At 36.7% G+C, this 20,037-nt stretch overlaps 1 protein-coding gene across 2 annotated transcripts; it reads right to left on the reverse strand.

Moving 5' to 3' along the window:
• Nucleotides 1-1,039: 1,039 nt before the first annotated feature.
• On the reverse strand, nt 1,040-6,183 carry LOC111889883 (agamous-like MADS-box protein AGL27). 2 transcript variants are annotated; one of them, XM_023886038.3, is made up of 7 exons: nt 5,854-6,181; nt 3,143-3,224; nt 2,909-2,973; nt 2,652-2,751; nt 2,390-2,431; nt 1,982-2,023; nt 1,040-1,531 (listed from the first exon to the last, which is right to left on the reverse strand). In XM_023886038.3, the coding sequence occupies exons 1-7, from the start codon at nt 6,045-6,047 to the stop codon at nt 1,412-1,414; spliced, it is 645 nt and encodes a 214-aa protein (XP_023741806.1). In that variant the 5' UTR covers nt 6,048-6,181; the 3' UTR covers nt 1,040-1,411. The 2 variants fall into 2 exon arrangements, with proteins under 2 accessions (XP_023741806.1, XP_023741807.1); XM_023886039.3 differs by having other exon boundaries at nt 1,393-1,531; nt 1,955-2,023; nt 5,854-6,183.
• Nucleotides 6,184-20,037: the final 13,854 nt, after the last annotated feature.

Here is a 20,037-nt window from a genome sequence, read left to right on the forward strand (position 1 = left end):
TTTCTTTTTGTTAACAAGTTACAAGTTATATAAAATATGATCATGGTGGGTCATTCGACCCAATTTTTTTTTTCTTTTTGTTAACAAGTTACAAGTTATATAAAACAAAAATATGTGACCTACCTTATAAAAACTAAATAAACCATCTTGGCAAAAAAAATATATTTATAAATCTGATTTTTAAAACTCATATCCCATATTTTCTAGTCCAATAATCTTTTAGGGTATAATCCGTAGCTCAACATAAATTAAATTAAAAAAAAAAAAAAAAACGTGAATCAATAATCCGCGTTTTATAATTCACAACACACAAATTTGGGAACCCGCGTAATCAATCAATCCGGTAGATATTCAAGTTTGTATGCTAAATAAAATAGGACTATATAAGGAAATTCTATTTTCAAATTTCATTGGCATGTAAAGACCATAATAATTGATTGGTGATTCAAAATTCACACTTTGGCACTTCCGTTCACTGTTAATTACATTTGCTTTAGTTTTTCTTTTTCTTTCTTTAAATACTGTTTTATAATTTATTTGTTCTAAAAAATCTAACTTCTAAAATTGTTAATTTTCAATGGACAAAATTTTATCAATATTGAATGTTAACAGTGATTTTTTCACTTTTTAATTGTTTCATGTTTTTACAATAGGTTTTTTTTTTATGTTTCATACTTCTAATGTGAATCGATTATTTGAATATTATTCAACAATAAAATTGGTAAAAATTGATGTATGCAAAAAAAAAAAGGATGATCAGTTTTTAAATGATAATTTGGTGTTATATATTGAAAAAAAAATGTTTTAGAAAGTATTAGTAATGATATAATTGTAAAATTATATCCAATTGTAAAAACTTTAAATCTTTTTTTTACTTATACAACTCGACCGGATCTGAACTCTCAATAGTTTCATTTTTTATTTTTTTTCTATTTTATCGGCTTCATTTAAATAGTGACCTATCTAGTTTTACGTTCTTATACAAGATATGGGTGGTAGATTACTTTCCTTTTTTTGTTAAACAGTGGTGGACGGCCTATTCAGTAAGATAACCCGATGGGAATAGATTGCAAGTTTCACTGATAAGGACATGTCACCGCCAACCGGATGAAATGTATAACATTCGATAAAAAATACAGCTTTCTTCACTTGATCACGGTTCACGTATTCGTAATTTGCCCCATTTAGCAGAACTAACCCCACACTACCCACTCAAATTACACACGCAGGATCGATCGATACACTCCACAAAGCCAGATGCATGAGTCCAATATATATTATATATATATCTTTGCTCTTTGATTGGATTATTATTGGCTTCTTATATAAATTCCCCATTCTAAAGATCAGATTTGCAAGGATCAAATTCTTTGTGGAAGCAACTAATTAAGGTTACTGAGTTGGAGAAGTTTTAGGCATTAAAAAGAGAGAGGGTGAGAAGATGTTGGGGCGAATTCATCTTGTTATTTGCAAGGTCGTCATGCCCTCCACCCTCATCAACATCTGCAAACATATGCTCCATTGATGCAATCTGTAAGTCAAACATGCATTCATGCTCGGTTAGGCTAGCTATTTCATTCATTATGATCATAGTTTCACTTGAAAATTGAAATGATGTATAATTTATACAGGAAAACAATATTTTGACATACGAACACACTCCCAACACATTTTTTATGCAGCGAAACATGAAATTTTGGCAATCGTTCTTTCAAAAACTAGAATAAATGAAAACTATATAACTTGGAAATGAAAAACAAAGAAATATACAAACGAGAAAGATCTAATAGTTTGTGCTATATATAGTTAAATGATTTCAGATGATATTAGGCATCATGGTAAGTAAATCAATGATTGATTTGCCCCCTTTAATGGTAAAATATTCAACAAGGATATTTGTGGCCAGAAGCAATCATTGAGATTTGAGTAAATTGTAGCAAATTATATAATTTACCTATGGAAAATGTTGCAAGAGACTTACCTGCTTCACTGTTTCTTCCTTATCTTGGTTTAACTTCTTTTCCTGCTCAACAAACACAATTTATTAATATTCGGTTTTTATGATTCCCAACAGGATGTATATATGAATGGATAGTAGGGGATTATATATGATCTCAATGTATGTAACAAATAGGAGAAGGGATGTATGCGTATGATCTTAACCTTAACACCCTTGCGTTTAACCAGATGAATTAGCGTCATCATACAAACAATTAATAATTAGAACACCTGATATGATGGAGTAGGTAATTGGACCTTAATCGTGTGGTGTGGTTCACAATTTTTTAATGCATCTTCCCACGTGACTCTTAATTATGTGGCTAACACTCTACCAGATGTAATTAAACATGACCAGGTCTATATTAAAGAAAAAAAAGTAGAAGTTTACCTCTTCTTGGAGAGTTGTTATGTAGTTCATCATCAACTGTGTCTGCATGATCAACCACAATTACTATTAATTAATACACATAGTTTAAAAGTTGACGAAAAGACTTTCTTTGAAATGAGAACTTCACATTAAAAGTACATGAATCACATATTCAACCTTACAACTTTAAAATAATGGAACAAGTCAAAAAGTATATATAGCAACAACAGTCAAGGAAAGCGATGAATTAAAGTAGAAGCTAGAGATCGAGCAGATGAATCACCTTTATCGACCGTGTTTCCACAAGAGCAGCATGAAGTTCTTCTTCAAGTTGTGTCATGTCATTCACAGAGAGCTCCTCGGCATTATTCTCTTCAACAAGCCTGTGCAAAAAACTTGGCTCATTACTCATATACTAATAATGTCAATTTCCATTATTTAGTTAACCTTGTTTCACGTGTGTCGGTGTGTATGCATGGTATATCTATGTCCACTTACAGCCAAGACTAATTAATTAAACAGGCAGTGTGTTTGTTTTACCTGTCTACCGCCTGTAGAAGCTCTTTACATGTTCTGAATTTTGTGCACTCATGCACTGGAAGTTCCTGTACGTATAGTGCATCTCATTAAGCCACTAATTAAGTGTGTGTGTATATATATATATATATATATATATATATATATATATATATATATATATATATATATATATATATTATATGTTGTTAATCACAAATGAATGCGTTGTAGCTTATTTAGAAGTTGTGGCCTTACTAAATCTAGGTCATCTCCTTTGATGGTCCCGCTTTCTGGTTCAAGGCAGCTTTTCTCATACCTGGCAAGAAGATGTGCCACACTAGAGCATGCATGCATAGTTAGCTAGGGAACATTTAAACGAGAGATAACAAACAGGCAGGCATGCATGTATTCTAGTTCTATGTTGAATTAAATTAAGCAAAAGGAATTCAAATACCCTTGGATATGATGATCATATAACTTTGATCAGAACGCAACCATTCCAGAATTTGCCAAACATATATAAAGCTTTTCGATCGTGGACCTAATGTAGTAAACCTTTCCATTTGGTCATGGATTAACTTTATTAATTAACTTTGTTGGGCCCATGATTAAAATTAAGCATGACATTAAACCAAATATAATACGAAACATGCTCCTTCATTCTAGATTTCTAGATTTCTAGCAGCTAGCTAGCTAGGTCGTTCCAGCCTACCACTTATCGTAGATGATGACATTAATTTGTACTAGGTGATTATGTTCATTGTTCAAGATTTCCACCTAGCTACAATTTCATTCTCCAATGAAATGACCAACGATCGACTTCCTTTACCCTTAAATTGCCCAAAAGACATCCCCTTTAATTAAGACCGCTTCGTATGCAACCCTTGTCACTCCATATAATATATAGCCTTATATATAGTGCACCATCATTCGTGATCACAATGATGCTAGCTAGCTAATATTACACATTTGTCCATGATTACATGTTTTTCAAACTTCACCAACCATGTGCTTGTCGTATGCTATTTTTCCTAGAAGATTTTACAAAAAATATCTTCCTAAATCTATCAATTCTGACAAGTCAAGTTAATATCATGGACCTAAACTATAATAACCCATCCTACGTTAGTAAGAACTGGCAGCGGCTAGCCTCTTATAAGCCTTAGATTGTGGGCTACCAATATGGGTATAATTAGTTGATCTAAACTAATCTATAATTGTAGGCTAGGGGAACGTGTTATCAAAGCAATAGCCACCAAAGTGTGACGAGTTAGAGACTCATGCATCTCCTCAACTATTGATCCTTGGAGCGGACCTCAAGTCTTGTTCAAGTAAAGAGTTTTTAATAATCCAATCTCACATGAATATAAATTAAGAATCATGAACCCATTACAATCTTAATTTGCACCATGGTTTGAAATTGGTCCTTAATTAAGTTATTGGGTTATATAAACAATTCGGGTTTTGGGGCATCATATCAACCTTTGATTTCCATTAACATTTGTCCCAAGTCATGTGACTTTTTTTGCTTATATTGAACCAAGAAAGAGATGTTACCAACAAACTTCATAGATCCTAATTACTACATTTTCTAAATTTCTTTATAATGGTGATGATGATAAAACAAAACACGATGCTTGGCCAATTTTTGGGTGTGTCTCGCCCAAAAACCCTAGGAAATTAAGACTAATACTAGACTTGATTAAAAAAAAAAACTTTTTTTTTGTCTCCCATTTCCTATTCCCTTTCCTTATTATTACAGTATAAATATTAAATTGGATAGAGGTTCGTGCATGAGTTGAAGTGATGGTTCATTTGAAATCGAAATTCAACTACAAATTAATATAGCATCCACAATAGAGCTTATATATACAAAAACTTAGAGCAATTACAATATAGCTTATTCAAAGACTCATTAATTATAAGCTTTTTCATTAAATAAATAAATAAAATAAAAATAAAAAACTTGTGTGAAGGTAGTAGGAGCTTTTATTTGGAAAGCATGACTTGCGAAGTCAGAAGTCTTACAAATGAGCTTAAGTTTTTTTTTTTAATATTTTTCTTTTTCTTTATCTCTTAATTTCTATGAATTTATAATCACGCGGCACACTAATAAATTAAGCAAAAGGGATTCGCTAGACATCCATAATTAACACGAGCTTATTGGGGAGCTTTTTGACTCAAATGAGCTTGTCAATGCTAAACAAGCTATCACGAGGGCTTTTCATTTTACTTTTAAATTTACAAGCTTATCATATGGAGCTTTTTCATAATTCTAATAATGTTTAATTCAATTAGATAAACCTTTCAATTTGGTAGATAGGTAGAACCCATTAATAAGCTTTTGTTACTACAGTGGAGTGGAGGTACTTCTAAGTTTTTAGTTTTGTTGAGCTGGTGCTTAGTTGGCATTAAAAAAAAAAAGCTTATTAATTTGAAAAGCTTTCTAATGCTCTTGTACTGAGAATAGTTTAAGCTTTTATGGTTGCTTACTTGTGGTCTAGAAATCTTAAGTTTTTTGAGATCTAGGGACTAGGATTGTGTCCACTTCTATACTAAAGATTCTTGAAAGTACGTACAATCTTTACGATTTTTCTTTTTTCACGTTAATAGACAATTTTTTTTTAAATGAACCAAAAGAGCTAGTAATACAAAAAGCAATTCAAGAGTTCGTGTCGTTACTATATCATAACAGAAATGGAAATGAGAAGGAAGGAAGCAAGGTTAGAAAGAGGACATGACAATTGACAAAAACCCCAGGAAAAACCGAATCAACATAACTTGGCTAGCTAGAGATCTCGTTGGAGTGAGAGATGATATATATACAGATTGTAACTAAAGGTGATGATCCCTAAAGAACAGCATGTATAGAGAAATACGATCGATCGAGAGCGCATATATATATAGGAACAAAAATTCAAAATTATCAGGCCGAAGAATAAGATAGAAACAGTACTGAAAGTCACCTGTTACTACTAGCGCTGCCGCAGAATTCATAGAGTTTGCCGCGGGCGGAGAATACGATGACGGCGACATCCACATCGCAGAGCACGGAAAGATGTCGTGCTTTCTTTATTAATCCCGTTCTTCGCTTCGAAAACGCCACTAACCTGCTACTATTATCTTCGATCCGCTTTATTTCAAGCTTTCTCCGCCCCATTGATATTGATCGATTATCTCTCCGACCCGACGTCGAATCTTGTGGCTAGACCTAACTTTCTTTGTAAATAAAAATATATATATGCCCTAGCAACGCCTTATCCCTATTTCTATCCCTCTATTATTTATGAAACCGATCGAATCGCATGTGTTTATATTATACCCAAAGAAAGAAACATGACCTGTAAATTGTCGACGAGGATATCGTACGGTTTCTAATTTTAATAATTATTTCCCATAATACTATTTTGTCGTTTAATGTCGGCAAGCCAAGGAAAAGAAAATCATTAACTGCTTGATATTTGATACACGCCTTTTTCCTAATCGACAGTATTTGACTATTTTCTGCGTTTTTCTGTTTTCTATATTCCAACAGTTAGGTTTTGGCTTTTGTGTCAAATATAATATACAAAATTTCAAAAAAAAAGGTCTTTATGATTTTAACTTTTTTTTTTTTTTATTTCTAAAATAATCTTTATGAAATATTTTTGTACTAATGGTGTCTTTTTGGATGAAACTTCATAATTGAAGTCTATATCGATAGATAAATCCGTTAAATTAAAGAAATTTTATATAAAAATCATTCTTTGTGAAACATCACCTAAGGATTATTTGTAAAATTTCACTGGATGACCATTTATAAAATTTTAAAGAAATCTATTAAATATTGTAATAATTACCATAAACCAAATAAAAAGACAAAAACCTAAAACATATAAAATGTAGTATTTACATAAATGAAAAAATTAAAACTTATAAATTGTAATCATCTTGCAAATAAATTTAATTATATAAACAATTTTTTTGTCTAAACTTTATCTGAAATTGTAACATCTTGATGTTTAGGTACTTCTAAAATCAACATTGGTATATTTTTTATATTGCATTTCAGTCCCTAAGTAGAAGGAAGTGCCCATTGGAAGCCCTAGTGGCAAAGTTGTAATTTTGGAAGAAGTGGGAGTATGCCATGCGTACGCTTAGCGTACTAGGGCACCCTAGTACGCTTAGCATACTATACTCGCTGGGTGTGGAAACCCTCTATATAATCATCCTTATAGCCTTATTTCCCTCACCTTTTCAACCTCCCCTCTCCTTGTGACCTTTTTGGCAAACCCTAGCCCTTGAGTGTGTGTTTTGAGCTTAAGTGTGTGCTCTTGGTGTGTAGAAGAAAGAAGAAGGTTCTTTGAGGAGCATTGGTGTGGAAGCTAACTTGTAGATCTGAGATCCTTGCATCCTTATGAAGCTCTAGAAGGTATAAAGCTTTATCCTTTATTTGTATTTCCTTAAGATCTTTCCATGGGAAGTTTTATGTGCTTAAGCCCCTTTTTCTTAGCCTTGATGAGTTTGAGCTACTCTAAGACCAAAGGATCTACCCTTTCAGAAGATTTGAGGCGTTTTAAGTTGTAAAAATGCTATCTTGGCCCATTTAGTGGTTGCATGCACATTATAAAGGTCTTAAGTGGTTAAGACAAGATAGGGTTTTGGGTTTAAGGACTTATTAAATCATGCATAACCATAAAGTTGGAAACTTTATGGTTTGGGACACCTTTTTAGGCTTAGATCTGGATTGGGACGTTTGGACTTGATGTTGTAACATCCCAAAATTTTAGGCCAAAAATTTCATTTTTAATATAAGAAAACCTTTAATATATTTGTTCCAGACATTGAAAACATTTCAATTAAAACAAGTATCAGAGTCTAATCCCAAAGATCACATAATGTGGAATAACATGGGTGAATGTGTTGCGATCGTACCGAGCTCCTGTTTCTTGAAAACTTAAGATACCTGAAACCAAAACTGTAAACCGTAAGCACGAAGCTTAGTGAGTTCCCCAAATACCACATACCATACATATCAACTGGGCCATACATGTCATACATACTGTGAGCCATACATATCAAACATATCCATAATCAAGTAAGCTGATATGTGCCAAACATAGTCTTGCCATCATACCACGGGTCGCAAGTGGTCTTTTTTGCCAAGCCTGGGTCCACCCCCTCGGTCTTACAGACAAGTGCCAAGAACCACCTCCTAGTCTTCCATGCAAGCATCATAAAGACAACTAGCATACATACTACTCTACTTAGCTAATCATCATACAGTGTGCTAGGAGCTACCTCCTGGTCTTTCATACATAATAGTGTATAGTGTGCCAGGAGCCACCTCCTGGTCTTTCATATATATTGCCTAGGGTAAAATGACCATTTTACTCCTAGTTTAACTTGGTCCATCTCTAAGGCCTAAAGCCATAATACAAAAAGTCCCAACACTAGGTAGGCTTTCCAAGCCCACTAGTGGCCCACTAATGGCCCAATTTGCTAAATTGGGCCCAATTATTCTGATGGGCCTTACCTTAAGCCCAAACATGTTCTTGGCCCAAAACATATGACTTCTGATGGCCCACTAAGGCCTAAAGACCCAAAGTTCACTGCTTAGCCCAACCTGAGGCCCAAAACACACCGAGCCCATAGCTGATGAGTACACGGGGCGTACTCTTTTGTATGCTAAGCGTACTAGCTGAAGGTGGTGTACGTTATGCGTACCTACATGTACGTTCATCGTACTCCTCTGTTAAGCTACTTTTCCCATCAAGTGCTTAATACTCCATTCTAGAAGCTATAATTACAGATCCAAGTCATCTTCAATGTCTTAATCCATAAAGTTGATTACTTGGTGGCTTGCAACCCACCAAATGAGCCCAAACTTGAAATATGATAACAAACTTCCATGAAAAGGGCTACATCTCATGCATGGTCACAAATGAGCCCTAAAGATTGAAACTTTACTGCATATGGGACTCATGTGACACTAAGGGTGGCAACCCTGAACCTAGAAAACGAGTTGAGTCATACAGGTCCATTCTTGGGACCTAAAAGGTCCAAAAACTCCATTAACATAGATCTAAGCATACTTGAGGAAAGTTTCAGACTTTATACCTTAAAATGATATGAAATGGAACCACAATCTTGGATCTACTGCTTCCCCTTTGATCCACCACCTTGCTATACTCTTCACTTGCTTGAAAAATGGCTTCACAACACCAACATGCTCTCAAATGGCCTCCAAAGCTCCAAGAACACTCAAGGGAGGGTTAGGGTTTCGTGGTGGCTGTCTAAAGATGAGATGGAGGCTGACCCCTGAGGCACATTATTCCTTTTATAGTAACACAACCCTAAAATTAGGGTTTTAGAATCATTGAACGTATGTTGTGATGGGTTGAGCCATAAGAACTTTCCCATGTGCACATGCAAACCCTAATTGCTTGGATCTAGGTTTCTCTAATTGAACATGCATTGTATCCAAGACTTTCAATACTAGATGTAATGTAAACAATTGAATCTAATCATATGAATATGGATCTAGAACAATACCTTGGATTACTTGCTTGATACTTCTTCTTCTTGGAGCTTAGAGTCACAATTGTCACCCCTCTAATGGCTTACAAACACCAACTAGCAAGAGAATGATCTTGAGAGAGAGAGAAAGGAGGGTGAGAAATCGCCTCTAGGGTTCCTTGCCTTGCATGAGTGCCGATTTCCCTCACCCTAGGGATCTATTTATACTATGAGCTACTAGGGTTTCACCTTTAACCCTAATTGAATAACTTAGGCCCTAAGCAATCCAAGATCCTCCTAGATACTAGGCTTGGACGATTTTATGGTCCTCTAACCCTAAAATCCGTCCACCCTTATATCCATAAGGATACATAGCCCAAAACACAACTATGACACATATGACAGTTTATGCCCCTTTATTCAATTAACCTCTTTAAGTCACCAAATTAATTGTCAATTAATATATGACTTATATTAATCAAATAACATTATTATTCCTTTAATATATTATTCTCATAATATATTAACGATAATATCTCTTCTCTCTTAACAAATCATCCTGTCAAGTTGCTATGATGAAGGCAACCCAAAAGGACCATGCACAACCGGGTCAAGTACTTACCAAATATAGTTATAGCCTTAGACACTAATCCAACAGTCTCCCACTTGGATAAGTCTAGTAACTATATATGCAAACACAATCCGATTAGCAATCATAGCTCTCAAAGACACTGTCAAACTCTGATCTTATCAATATCATGTCCTTTAGATAAGGGATCATATAGTCCTCTATTCAGATATTATGTGGACAATCTTATGGAACTTATTGTCTAGCAGTTGGTTTCTCGATTTCAGATTCATTTGACATAGAACTTAATTGAACACATCAATTCAGTCTTGACTGGGCCCGACACATAAGTCAAATCAAATCATCGAGGGGCCCTGATGTCGCTTTTACCCTCTTAGGATAAAAGTAACAAATAAACTTCGACTTATATGCATTTACTATTTACTAATCAACCATACACAACAATGTGTTTTATGACATCAATTTACTGAAGCGGTTTCGCATTATCAATGCACAACCAATTAATAAACAATAAACCATATATCTTGGTTTAAGACCATATGATATTATTGTCTTGCGATCACGTGTGTCTCATTCCATAAAGTGATTCCAGCAAGCGCGAGTTTTTTCCAATGCTCAAAAGTTGTTCATAAGAACTCATGAACGTTGCAGCAAACCTTTGCTATGTCTAATACCTTTTAGACAATCTACACACCAATTCATGACAATCTTCATTCATACCTACTTCCAACATATGAACGATTGTGGACCATTCGAATAATTCGATTATTCTTAATAACTCAATTATTCAGGAAATCAAAACATGCAAAGTGAAACAATAGTTAAACATTTAACATAAGACACTAGATTTACTTATAAATAATACTCCTTTATTTAATCATCAAATGTCAATTACATTTATCTATTACATGTTTCCAAAACTATCTAATCTAAACTAATATCGTCTTTCAGCCCAATGCTCCTAGCGTGCTGCAAATGCTTAACCCTGCTCAGTCCCTTCGTAAGCGGATCTACTGGGTTATCCTCCGACGATACCCTCTTTACTACGAGGTGTTCTTCTTCTACTCGATGTCTAATAAAGTGATATTTTCTGTCGATATGTCGAGATCTACCATGATCACTCGGTTCCTTGGTCAAGGCAACTGCTCCTTCATTATCACAGAAAATTTCCATAGGCTCCTTTATGGTAGGCACAACTCCAAGATCACCAATGAAGTTCTTCAACCACATCGCCTCCTTTGACGCTTCGCTCGCCGCAATGTACTCTGATTCGCACGTTGAATCAGCTACGGTTTCTTATTTGAAACTTTTCCAAGTCACTGCTCCTCCATTAAGGGTAAAGACCCAGCCCGACTACGAACGGTAGTTTCCCCTGTCGGTCTGGAAGCTTGCGTCACTATACCTTCGCACCTTTAAGTCATCACTCCCTCCTAGGACTAAGAACCATTCCTTGCTCCTTCGAAGGTACTTAAGTATATTCTTGACCGTAATCCAATGAGCTTTGCCCGGGTTCCCTTGATATCTACTGGCCATGATCAAAGAAAAGGCCACATCAGGGCGAGTACAAGTCATAGCATACATGATTGAGCCAACTGCGGAAGCGTAGGGTGCTCGGCTCATCTCAGCTATCTCAGCTTCTGTACTCGGACTTTAAGTCTTACTCAATTTGATATTACTTTGTATCGGTAGTTCTCCCTTCTTCGAGTTTTGCATACAAAAACGTTTTAGTACTTTATCCAAGTAAGTATTCTGACTAAGTCCTATTAGTCTCTTACTTCGTTCTCTCACTATCCTTATTCCTAAAATATAGGAAGCCTCTCCGAGGTCCTTCATAGCGAAGCACTTCCCGAGCCAAGACTTAACCTCCTGCAAAGTCGGGATGTCGTTTCCTATGAGCCATAAGAACTTTCCCATGTGCACATGCAAACCCTAATTGCTTGGATCTAGGTTTCTCTAATTGAACATGCATTGTATCCAAGACTTTCAATACTAGATGTAATGTAAACAATTGAATCTAATCATATGAATATGGATCTAGAACAATACCTTGGATTACTTGCTTGATACTTCTTCTTCTTGGAGCTTAGAGTCACAATTGTCACCCCTCTAATGGCTTACAAACACCAACTAGCAAGAGAATGATCTTGAGAGAGAGAGAAAGGAGGGTGAGAAATCGCCTCTAGGGTTCCTTGCCTTGCATGAGTGCCGATTTCCCTCACCCTAGGGATCTATTTATACTATGAGCTACTAGGGTTTCACCTTTAACCCTAATTGAATAACTTAGGCCCTAAGCAATCCAAGATCCTCCTAGATACTAGGCTTGGACGATTTTATGGTCCTCTAACCCTAAAATCCGTCCACCCTTATATCCATAAGGATACATAGCCCAAAACACAACTATCACACATATGACAGTTTATGCCCCTTTATTCAATTAACCTCTTTAAGTCACCAAATTAATTGTCAATTAATATATGACTTATATTAATCAAATAACATTATTATTCCTTTAATATATTATTCTCATAATATATTAACGATAATATCTCTTCTCTCTTAACAAATCATCCTGTCAAGTTGCTATGATGAAGGCAACCCAAAAGGACCATGCACAACCGGGTCAAGTACTTACCAAATATAGTTATAGCCTTAGACACTAATCCAACAGTCTCCCACTTGGATAAGTCTAGTAACTATATATGCAAACACAATCCGATTAGCAATCATAGCTCTCAAAGACACTGTCAAACTCTGATCTTATCAATATCATGTCCTTTAGATAAGGGATCATATAGTCCTCTGTTCAGATATTATGTGGACAATCTTATGGAACTTATTGTCTAGCAGTTGGTTTCTCGATTTCAGATTCATTTGACATAGAACTTAATTGAACACATCAATTCAGTCTTGACTGGGCCCGACACATAAGTCAAATCAAATCATCGAGGGGCCCTGATGTCGCTTTTACCCTCTTAGGATAAAAGTAACAAATAAACTTCGACTTATATGCATTTACTATTTACTAATCAACCATACACAACAATGTGTTTTATGACATCAATTTACTGAAGCGGTTTCGCATTATCAATGCACAACCAATTAATAAACAATAAATCATATATCTTGGTTTAAGACCATATGATATTATTGTCTTGCGATCACTTGTGTCTCATTCCATAAAGTGATTCCAGCAAGCGCGAGTTTTTTCCAATGCTCAAAAGTTGTTCATAAGAACTCATGAACGTTGCAGCAAACCTTTGCTATGTCTAATACCTTTTAGACAATCTACACACCAATTCATGACAATCTTCATTCATACCTACTTCCAACATATGAACGATTGTGGACCATTCGAATAATTCGATTATTCTTAATAACTCAATTATTCAGGAAATCAAAACATGCAAAGTGAAACAATAGTTAAACATTTAACATAAGACACTAGATTTACTTATAAATAATACTCCTTTATTTAATCATCAAATGTCAATTACATTTATCTATTACATGTTTCCAAAACTATCTAATCTAAACTAATATCGTCTTTCAGCCCAATGCTCCTAGCGTGCTGCAAATGCTTAACCCTGCTCAGTCCCTTCGTAAGCGGATCTACTGGGTTATCCTCCGACGATACCCTCTTTACTACGAGGTGTTCTTCTTCTACTCGATGTCTAATAAAGTGATATTTTCTGTCGATATGTCGAGATCTACCATGATCACTCGGTTCCTTGGTCAAGGCAACTGCTCCTTCATTATCACAGAAAATTTCCATAGGCTCCTTTATGGTAGGCACAACTCCAAGATCACCAATGAAGTTCTTCAACCACATCGCCTCCTTTGACGCTTCGCTCGCCGCAATGTACTCTGATTCGCACGTTGAATCAGCTACGGTTTCTTATTTGAAACTTTTCCAAGTCACTGCTCCTCCATTAAGGGTAAAGACCCAGCCCGACTACGAACGGTAGTTTCCCCTGTCGGTCTGGAAGCTTGCGTCACTATACCTTCGCACCTTTAAGTCATCACTCCCTCCTAGGACTAAGAACCATTCCTTGCTCCTTCGAAGGTACTTAAGTATATTCTTGACCGTAATCCAATGAGCTTTGCCCGGGTTCCCTTGATATCTACTGGCCATGATCAAAGAAAAGGCCACATCAGGGCGAGTACAAGTCATAGCATACATGATTGAGCCAACTGCGGAAGCGTAGGGTGCTCGGCTCATCTCAGCTATCTCAGCTTCTGTACTCGGACTTTAAGTCTTACTCAATTTGATATTACTTTGTATCGGTAGTTCTCCCTTCTTCGAGTTTTGCATACAAAAACGTTTTAGTACTTTATCCAAGTAAGTATTCTGACTAAGTCCTATTAGTCTCTTACTTCGTTCTCTCACTATCCTTATTCCCAAAATATAGGAAGCCTCTCCGAGGTCCTTCATAGCGAAGCACTTCCCGAGCCAGGACTTAACCTCCTGCAAAGTCGGGATGTCGTTTCCTATGAGCAGTATGTCATCGACATACAAACAAGGAAGCTAACTATACTCCCACTGGCCTTGACATATACACATGATTCATCTTCACTACGTATAAATCCAAACTCTTTGACTCTATCATCGAAGCAAAGATTCCATCTCCGAGATGCTTGCTTAAGTCCATAAATGGACTTCTCAGGCTTGCACACTCTATTGGGATGCTTCGGATAGATGAAACCCTCTGGATGAGCCATGTAAACATCCTCAACCAACTTCCCATTACGGAAAGCAGTCTTGACATCCATCTGCCATATCTCATAATCATGAAATGCAGCAATGGCTAGCATCACCTAATAGATTTTATCTTAGCAACTGCTGAGAAGGTCTCATCGTAGTCAACTCCGGGAGTTTGAGTAAAGCCCTTCGCCACCAATTGTGCCTTATACGTGTGCACATTCCCATCCACGTCGGTCTTCTTTTTGAAGATCCATTTACACCCAACCGTCTTACGTCCGGGCACATTTTCAACCAAATTCCAAACTTGGTTGTCATACATGGACTGAATCTCGCTGTCCATCGCCTCTTCCATTTTACAGACTTTGGGCCTGCCATAGCTTCCTTATAGCTATTGTTTATCTAGATTTATTAGTGTAACATCACTAATATACGTGTCCCCTTCGGTAGTAATATGAAAACCATAAAATTGGGGTTGAACTCTAACTCTTTCGGAACGTCTAAGAGGTAAGGACTCGTCAATCGGTTCAACCTGAGTTTCCTCCTCGGGTTGAGCGCCAGCGTTAGAGGTTCCTTCATCACTCGACTCTTGAATCACTTCAAGATCGATTTGCCTCCCACTGTCCCCTTGGCTTATGAGTTCTCGCTCTTGAAAAACCCCTCTCCTCGCAATGAAGACAACATTGTCACTCGGTCTATAGAAGAGATATCCAAAGGATCTTTGAGGGTAGCCGATGAAAATACATCGCTCACTACAAGGTTCGAGTTTGTCGTGAGTTTCTCGTCTTACGAAAACTTCACAGCCCCAAACATTGATGTGTGCTAACGAGGGATCTTTCCCTGTCCACATCTCGTGAGGTGTTTTGGCAACCTTCTTTGTAGGGACTCGGTTAAGGATATGGGCGGCAGTCTCTAAGGCATACCCCCAGAATGAGATAGGTAGTGAAGCACTACTCATCATGGAATGGACCATGTCTATCAGGGTTCGATTACACCTTTCTGCCACACCATTCAACTGCGGTGTCCTAGGTTGCGTTAATTACGAAACTATTCCGCATTCCTTGAGATAGTCGTGGAATTCAAGACTTAGGTACTCTCCTCCTCGATCGGATCGAAGCATCTTGATTTTCCTGCCCAATTGATTCTCCACTTCATGTTTGAACTCTTTGAACTTTTCAAACGTTTCTGACTTGTGCTTGATTAAGTAAATATACTCATATCTACTATAATCATCGGTGAAAGTCACGTAGAAGCGGTTCCCATCCTATGTGGTGGATCTAAAGGGCCCTCACATGTCGGTGTGTATGAGATCCTATAAACCCTCACCCCTCTCATAAGTGCCAGTGAAGGGTGACTTGGTCATCTTTCCAAGTAGACAAGATTCGCATGTGTCATCTTCCCTAAGGTCGAATGACTGCAACACTCCATCATTTTGGAGTTTGGCTATGCGCTTCTTGTTAACGTGTCCAAGACGACAATGCCACAAGGATGCTTTATCCATACTATTGGAAGAATCCATACACAACACATCATTTCCTAGGTTATCTACAACCATAACAGTTTCATAAATTCCATTACAAGGCATTGCTTCAAAATATAAAACACCATTTAGATAAGCATAAATCGAACCATTCTCATTATTAAACGAATATCTAAATCCTTATCTAAATAAACCATGAAAAGAAATGATGTTTCTTGCCATATCTAACGAGTAGCAACAATTATTTAAATCTGAATTCAATCCATTACTAAGCACTAAAGAATACACTCCAATGTTGGTAACAGGCGACGATCTTCTGTTCCCTATGATTAGATTTATTCTTCCAAGCTCCACATCCCTATTTCTTCCTAGTCCCTGCAAATCAGAACAAATGTGGTAACCACACCCTGTATCAAGAACCCAAGAAATAGCATGAGATGAATCATTAGATTTAATTGTGTATATACCTGCAAAAGATGGCTTGATCTTTCCATCCTTGATGGCTTGCAGATATTCCGGGTAGCTTCTCTTCCAATGCCCTATTTTGTGGCAATGATGGCACTCTGCCTCCTTTGGGTTAGGGTTGGGCTTAGCAGGATCAACCTTGGTCCCACTAGAAGATGAACCATCTTGGGATTTTCCCTTGCAGTGGTTCTTCGAAGAAGCCTTCCTCTTCTTGTCCCTTCCCTGCCTAATAGCCAAAACAGGAGCAGCGGATGGATTGGGAGTTGGTGTAACAGACTTGTCCTTTAGGTTGCTCTCAGCAGTCCTTAGGAGCCCTTGGAGTTTGCTTAGGGTGACCTCTTCCTTGTTCATGTGGTAGGCCATCCTAAATTGGTTGTAGCATGAGGGCAAGGAGTGAAGAACAATTTCGATAGCCAAATCTTCCCCAAAGTTGACATTCAACTTACGAAAGACGATCGACATACCTTTGCATCTTTTGCAAGTGCACGGTTAGAGATTCTCCACTTCCCATTTTAGCAGTGATCATATTCGTTATGATCTCATAGCGCTCTTGCCTCGCGCTTTGGTGATATCTCTCCATCAAGTCTAGATGCATCTCATAAGGATACATGTCCTCATAGGACTTTTGGAATTCGGAGTTGATTGTGGCTATCATGATGCAATGGACTTTCCTTGCATCACGTTTATGTGTCTCAAAGACAGCCATTTCTTCGAGAGTAGCAGTTTATGGATTGATCTTCTAGATCTCGAGCTTCTCATCGAGAACATACTCCTTGTCCTCGTAACGCGCGATCGTGCGAATGTATCTTATCCATTCGCTAAAGTTCGATCCATCGAAAGTCACTTTTTGACAAAGGCTCGTTAGCGTGAATGAGCTAGCAGCAGTGTTGTTTGCGTTAGACATATACAAATAGAAAGGAACAAATTTGATTAGAATTAAGTCCCTAATTAACACCCAAAATGAAAATTTAGGGCTAGGACCCAACAACATTATTTACACATTAGAAAAGGGATACTGTGATCCAACATGCAAATAATTTGGAGGTAAGTGAATGACGATTCACTAATTCTTCACCATGAAAAACATAAGCTTTAAGTTTTAAATGTATTGAGAATTCCTAGATTCTTTGAGATTCATTGAACCTTTCAATGACATGTTTAAATCTCGATATGCCCCTCTAGTTTGTGACTGGGATACCGAGGATCACAAAGCGGGTGTGAATAACCATGCAAATCTACATGGTGCCTTCATTGTTACAATCACCTATTCGATGTGCCGGTAAACCACACACGCTCCACCGAACTATGACAAACAATGAATCACCCTTTTCCACCTTTGCTTAGAACCAATTAGTGTGTCGATTAACCACACACGCTTCACTAATATCTAAACAAGGGTGCAAAGTGTAATTTCATGGGATTGCATCAATTCACTTTTCCTAAAGTAACTAAGATTGGGAATTTTATAAAACAGTTTAGTTACTTTAAATAGATTCATTATACTTAGTAATGAGAAGAGGTTTGCCCTATCATACCCGTTCGGCTAACGACCCTCCACCAGTCAAGCAAGCGGTGGGTGTGAGTGTATACCCATTAAGCGGCATTTTATAGGCAACAACCTTATACCCACCTTATAGACCGACTTCGTGAATGAGGCCTACTAACGGTGAGACTAGCATTTTTAATCACACACACACACACACATATATATATATATATATATATATATATATATATATATATATATATATATAAAGCTTGTAATAATATATTAGTATAGTGTTGAATTTTAAACTTGTAAAATTCTAGGGTTTGAAATTTAAATTATTCAAATTAAACTTTTAATCACAAAACTTAAATTTCAAAACTTGAGGACAAGTTTTAAACTTTTCAAAACATAAGGATCAAATAGAAAATAATATAAATCAACTAATTAGATTATCTCAATTTGATCTTATTCAATATTACTTGCAAGACAATCCACCAATTCAATTCAAATAATCAATTATTATCATATAAGGAAATTATTATTCAACTAATTGGTAATTATCTTTTGTTTGGTCAAGAATATACTCATATATTTGATTAAAATCGGATTTTAATGACCCAAAACAGTTAAGGCAAGTATCCTCAAGTAAAACAGCAAGAAATCCCGAAACTACCTCCTTCTGACGCTCGAACTCGCCGAGTTCCCACTATGGACTCGCCGAGTTGGAGCTACTTGTCGAGTCCACAGTGGAACTCGCCGAGTTCATCAGGCAGAATCACAAAAATTGAATTTTTCAAGCAACAAGCAATCAACCAATGCATCAATTCAATAGAAATCAATCAAAGCTCTGATACCACTGATGGGTTTGAGCCATAAGAACTTTCCTATGTGCACATGCAAACTCTAATTGCTTGGATCTACGTTTCTCTAATTGAACATGCATTGTATCCAAGACTTTCAATACTAGATGTAATGTAAACAATTGAATCTACTCATATGAATATGGATCTAGAAAAATACCTTGGATTACTTGCTTGATACTTCTTCTTCTTGGAGCTTAGAGTCACAATTGTCACTCCTCTAATGGCTTACAAACACCAACTAGCAAGAGAATGATCTTGAGAGAGAGAGAGAGGAGGGTGAGAAATCGGCTCTAGCGTTCCTTGCCTTGCATGAGTGTCGATTTTCCTCACCCTAGGGATCTATTTATACTATGAGCTACTAGGGTTTCACCTTTAACCCTAATTGAATAACTTAGTCCCTAAGCAATCCAAGATCCTCCTAGATACTAGGCTTGGACGATTTTATGGTCCTTTAACCCTAAAATCCGTCCACCCTTATATCCATAAGGATACATAGCCCAAAACACAACTATCACACATTTGACAGTTTATGCCCCTTTATTCAATTAACCTCTTTAAGTCACCAAATTAATTCTCAATTAATATATGACTTATATTAATCAAATAACATTATTATTCCTTTAATATATTATTCTCATAATATATTAACAATAATATCTCTTCTCTCTTAACAAATCATCCTGCCAAGTTGCTATGATGAAGGCAACCCAAAAGGACCATGCACAACCGAGTCAAGTACTTACCAAATATATTTATAACCTTACACACTAATCTAACATGTCGGGCGTACGCCTCTCCGCACCTGCAACCATATAACCTTATACGTTGGGCGTAACCCATCTTACGCTGGGCGTACCCAGCTAAAGACATGCATGCATTCCTTACTCCATTAAGGGCTAAAATTGACAATAACTTCAAAGTGTCATAACTCCTTCACTATAAGTCCCATTTCCGAATAACTTTATATCCATGAAAAGATGGCGAGAAGCTCTATGCTCCTAGCCACACCTCAAGCCTAAAACCTCCCGGATAAAACCTGAGACCCATAAAAGACCAAATCGTCCCTA

Source organism: Lactuca sativa, chromosome 4 (genome assembly GCF_002870075.4).
Source record: "Lactuca sativa cultivar Salinas chromosome 4, Lsat_Salinas_v11, whole genome shotgun sequence".
NCBI lineage: Eukaryota > Viridiplantae > Streptophyta > Magnoliopsida > Asterales > Asteraceae > Lactuca > Lactuca sativa.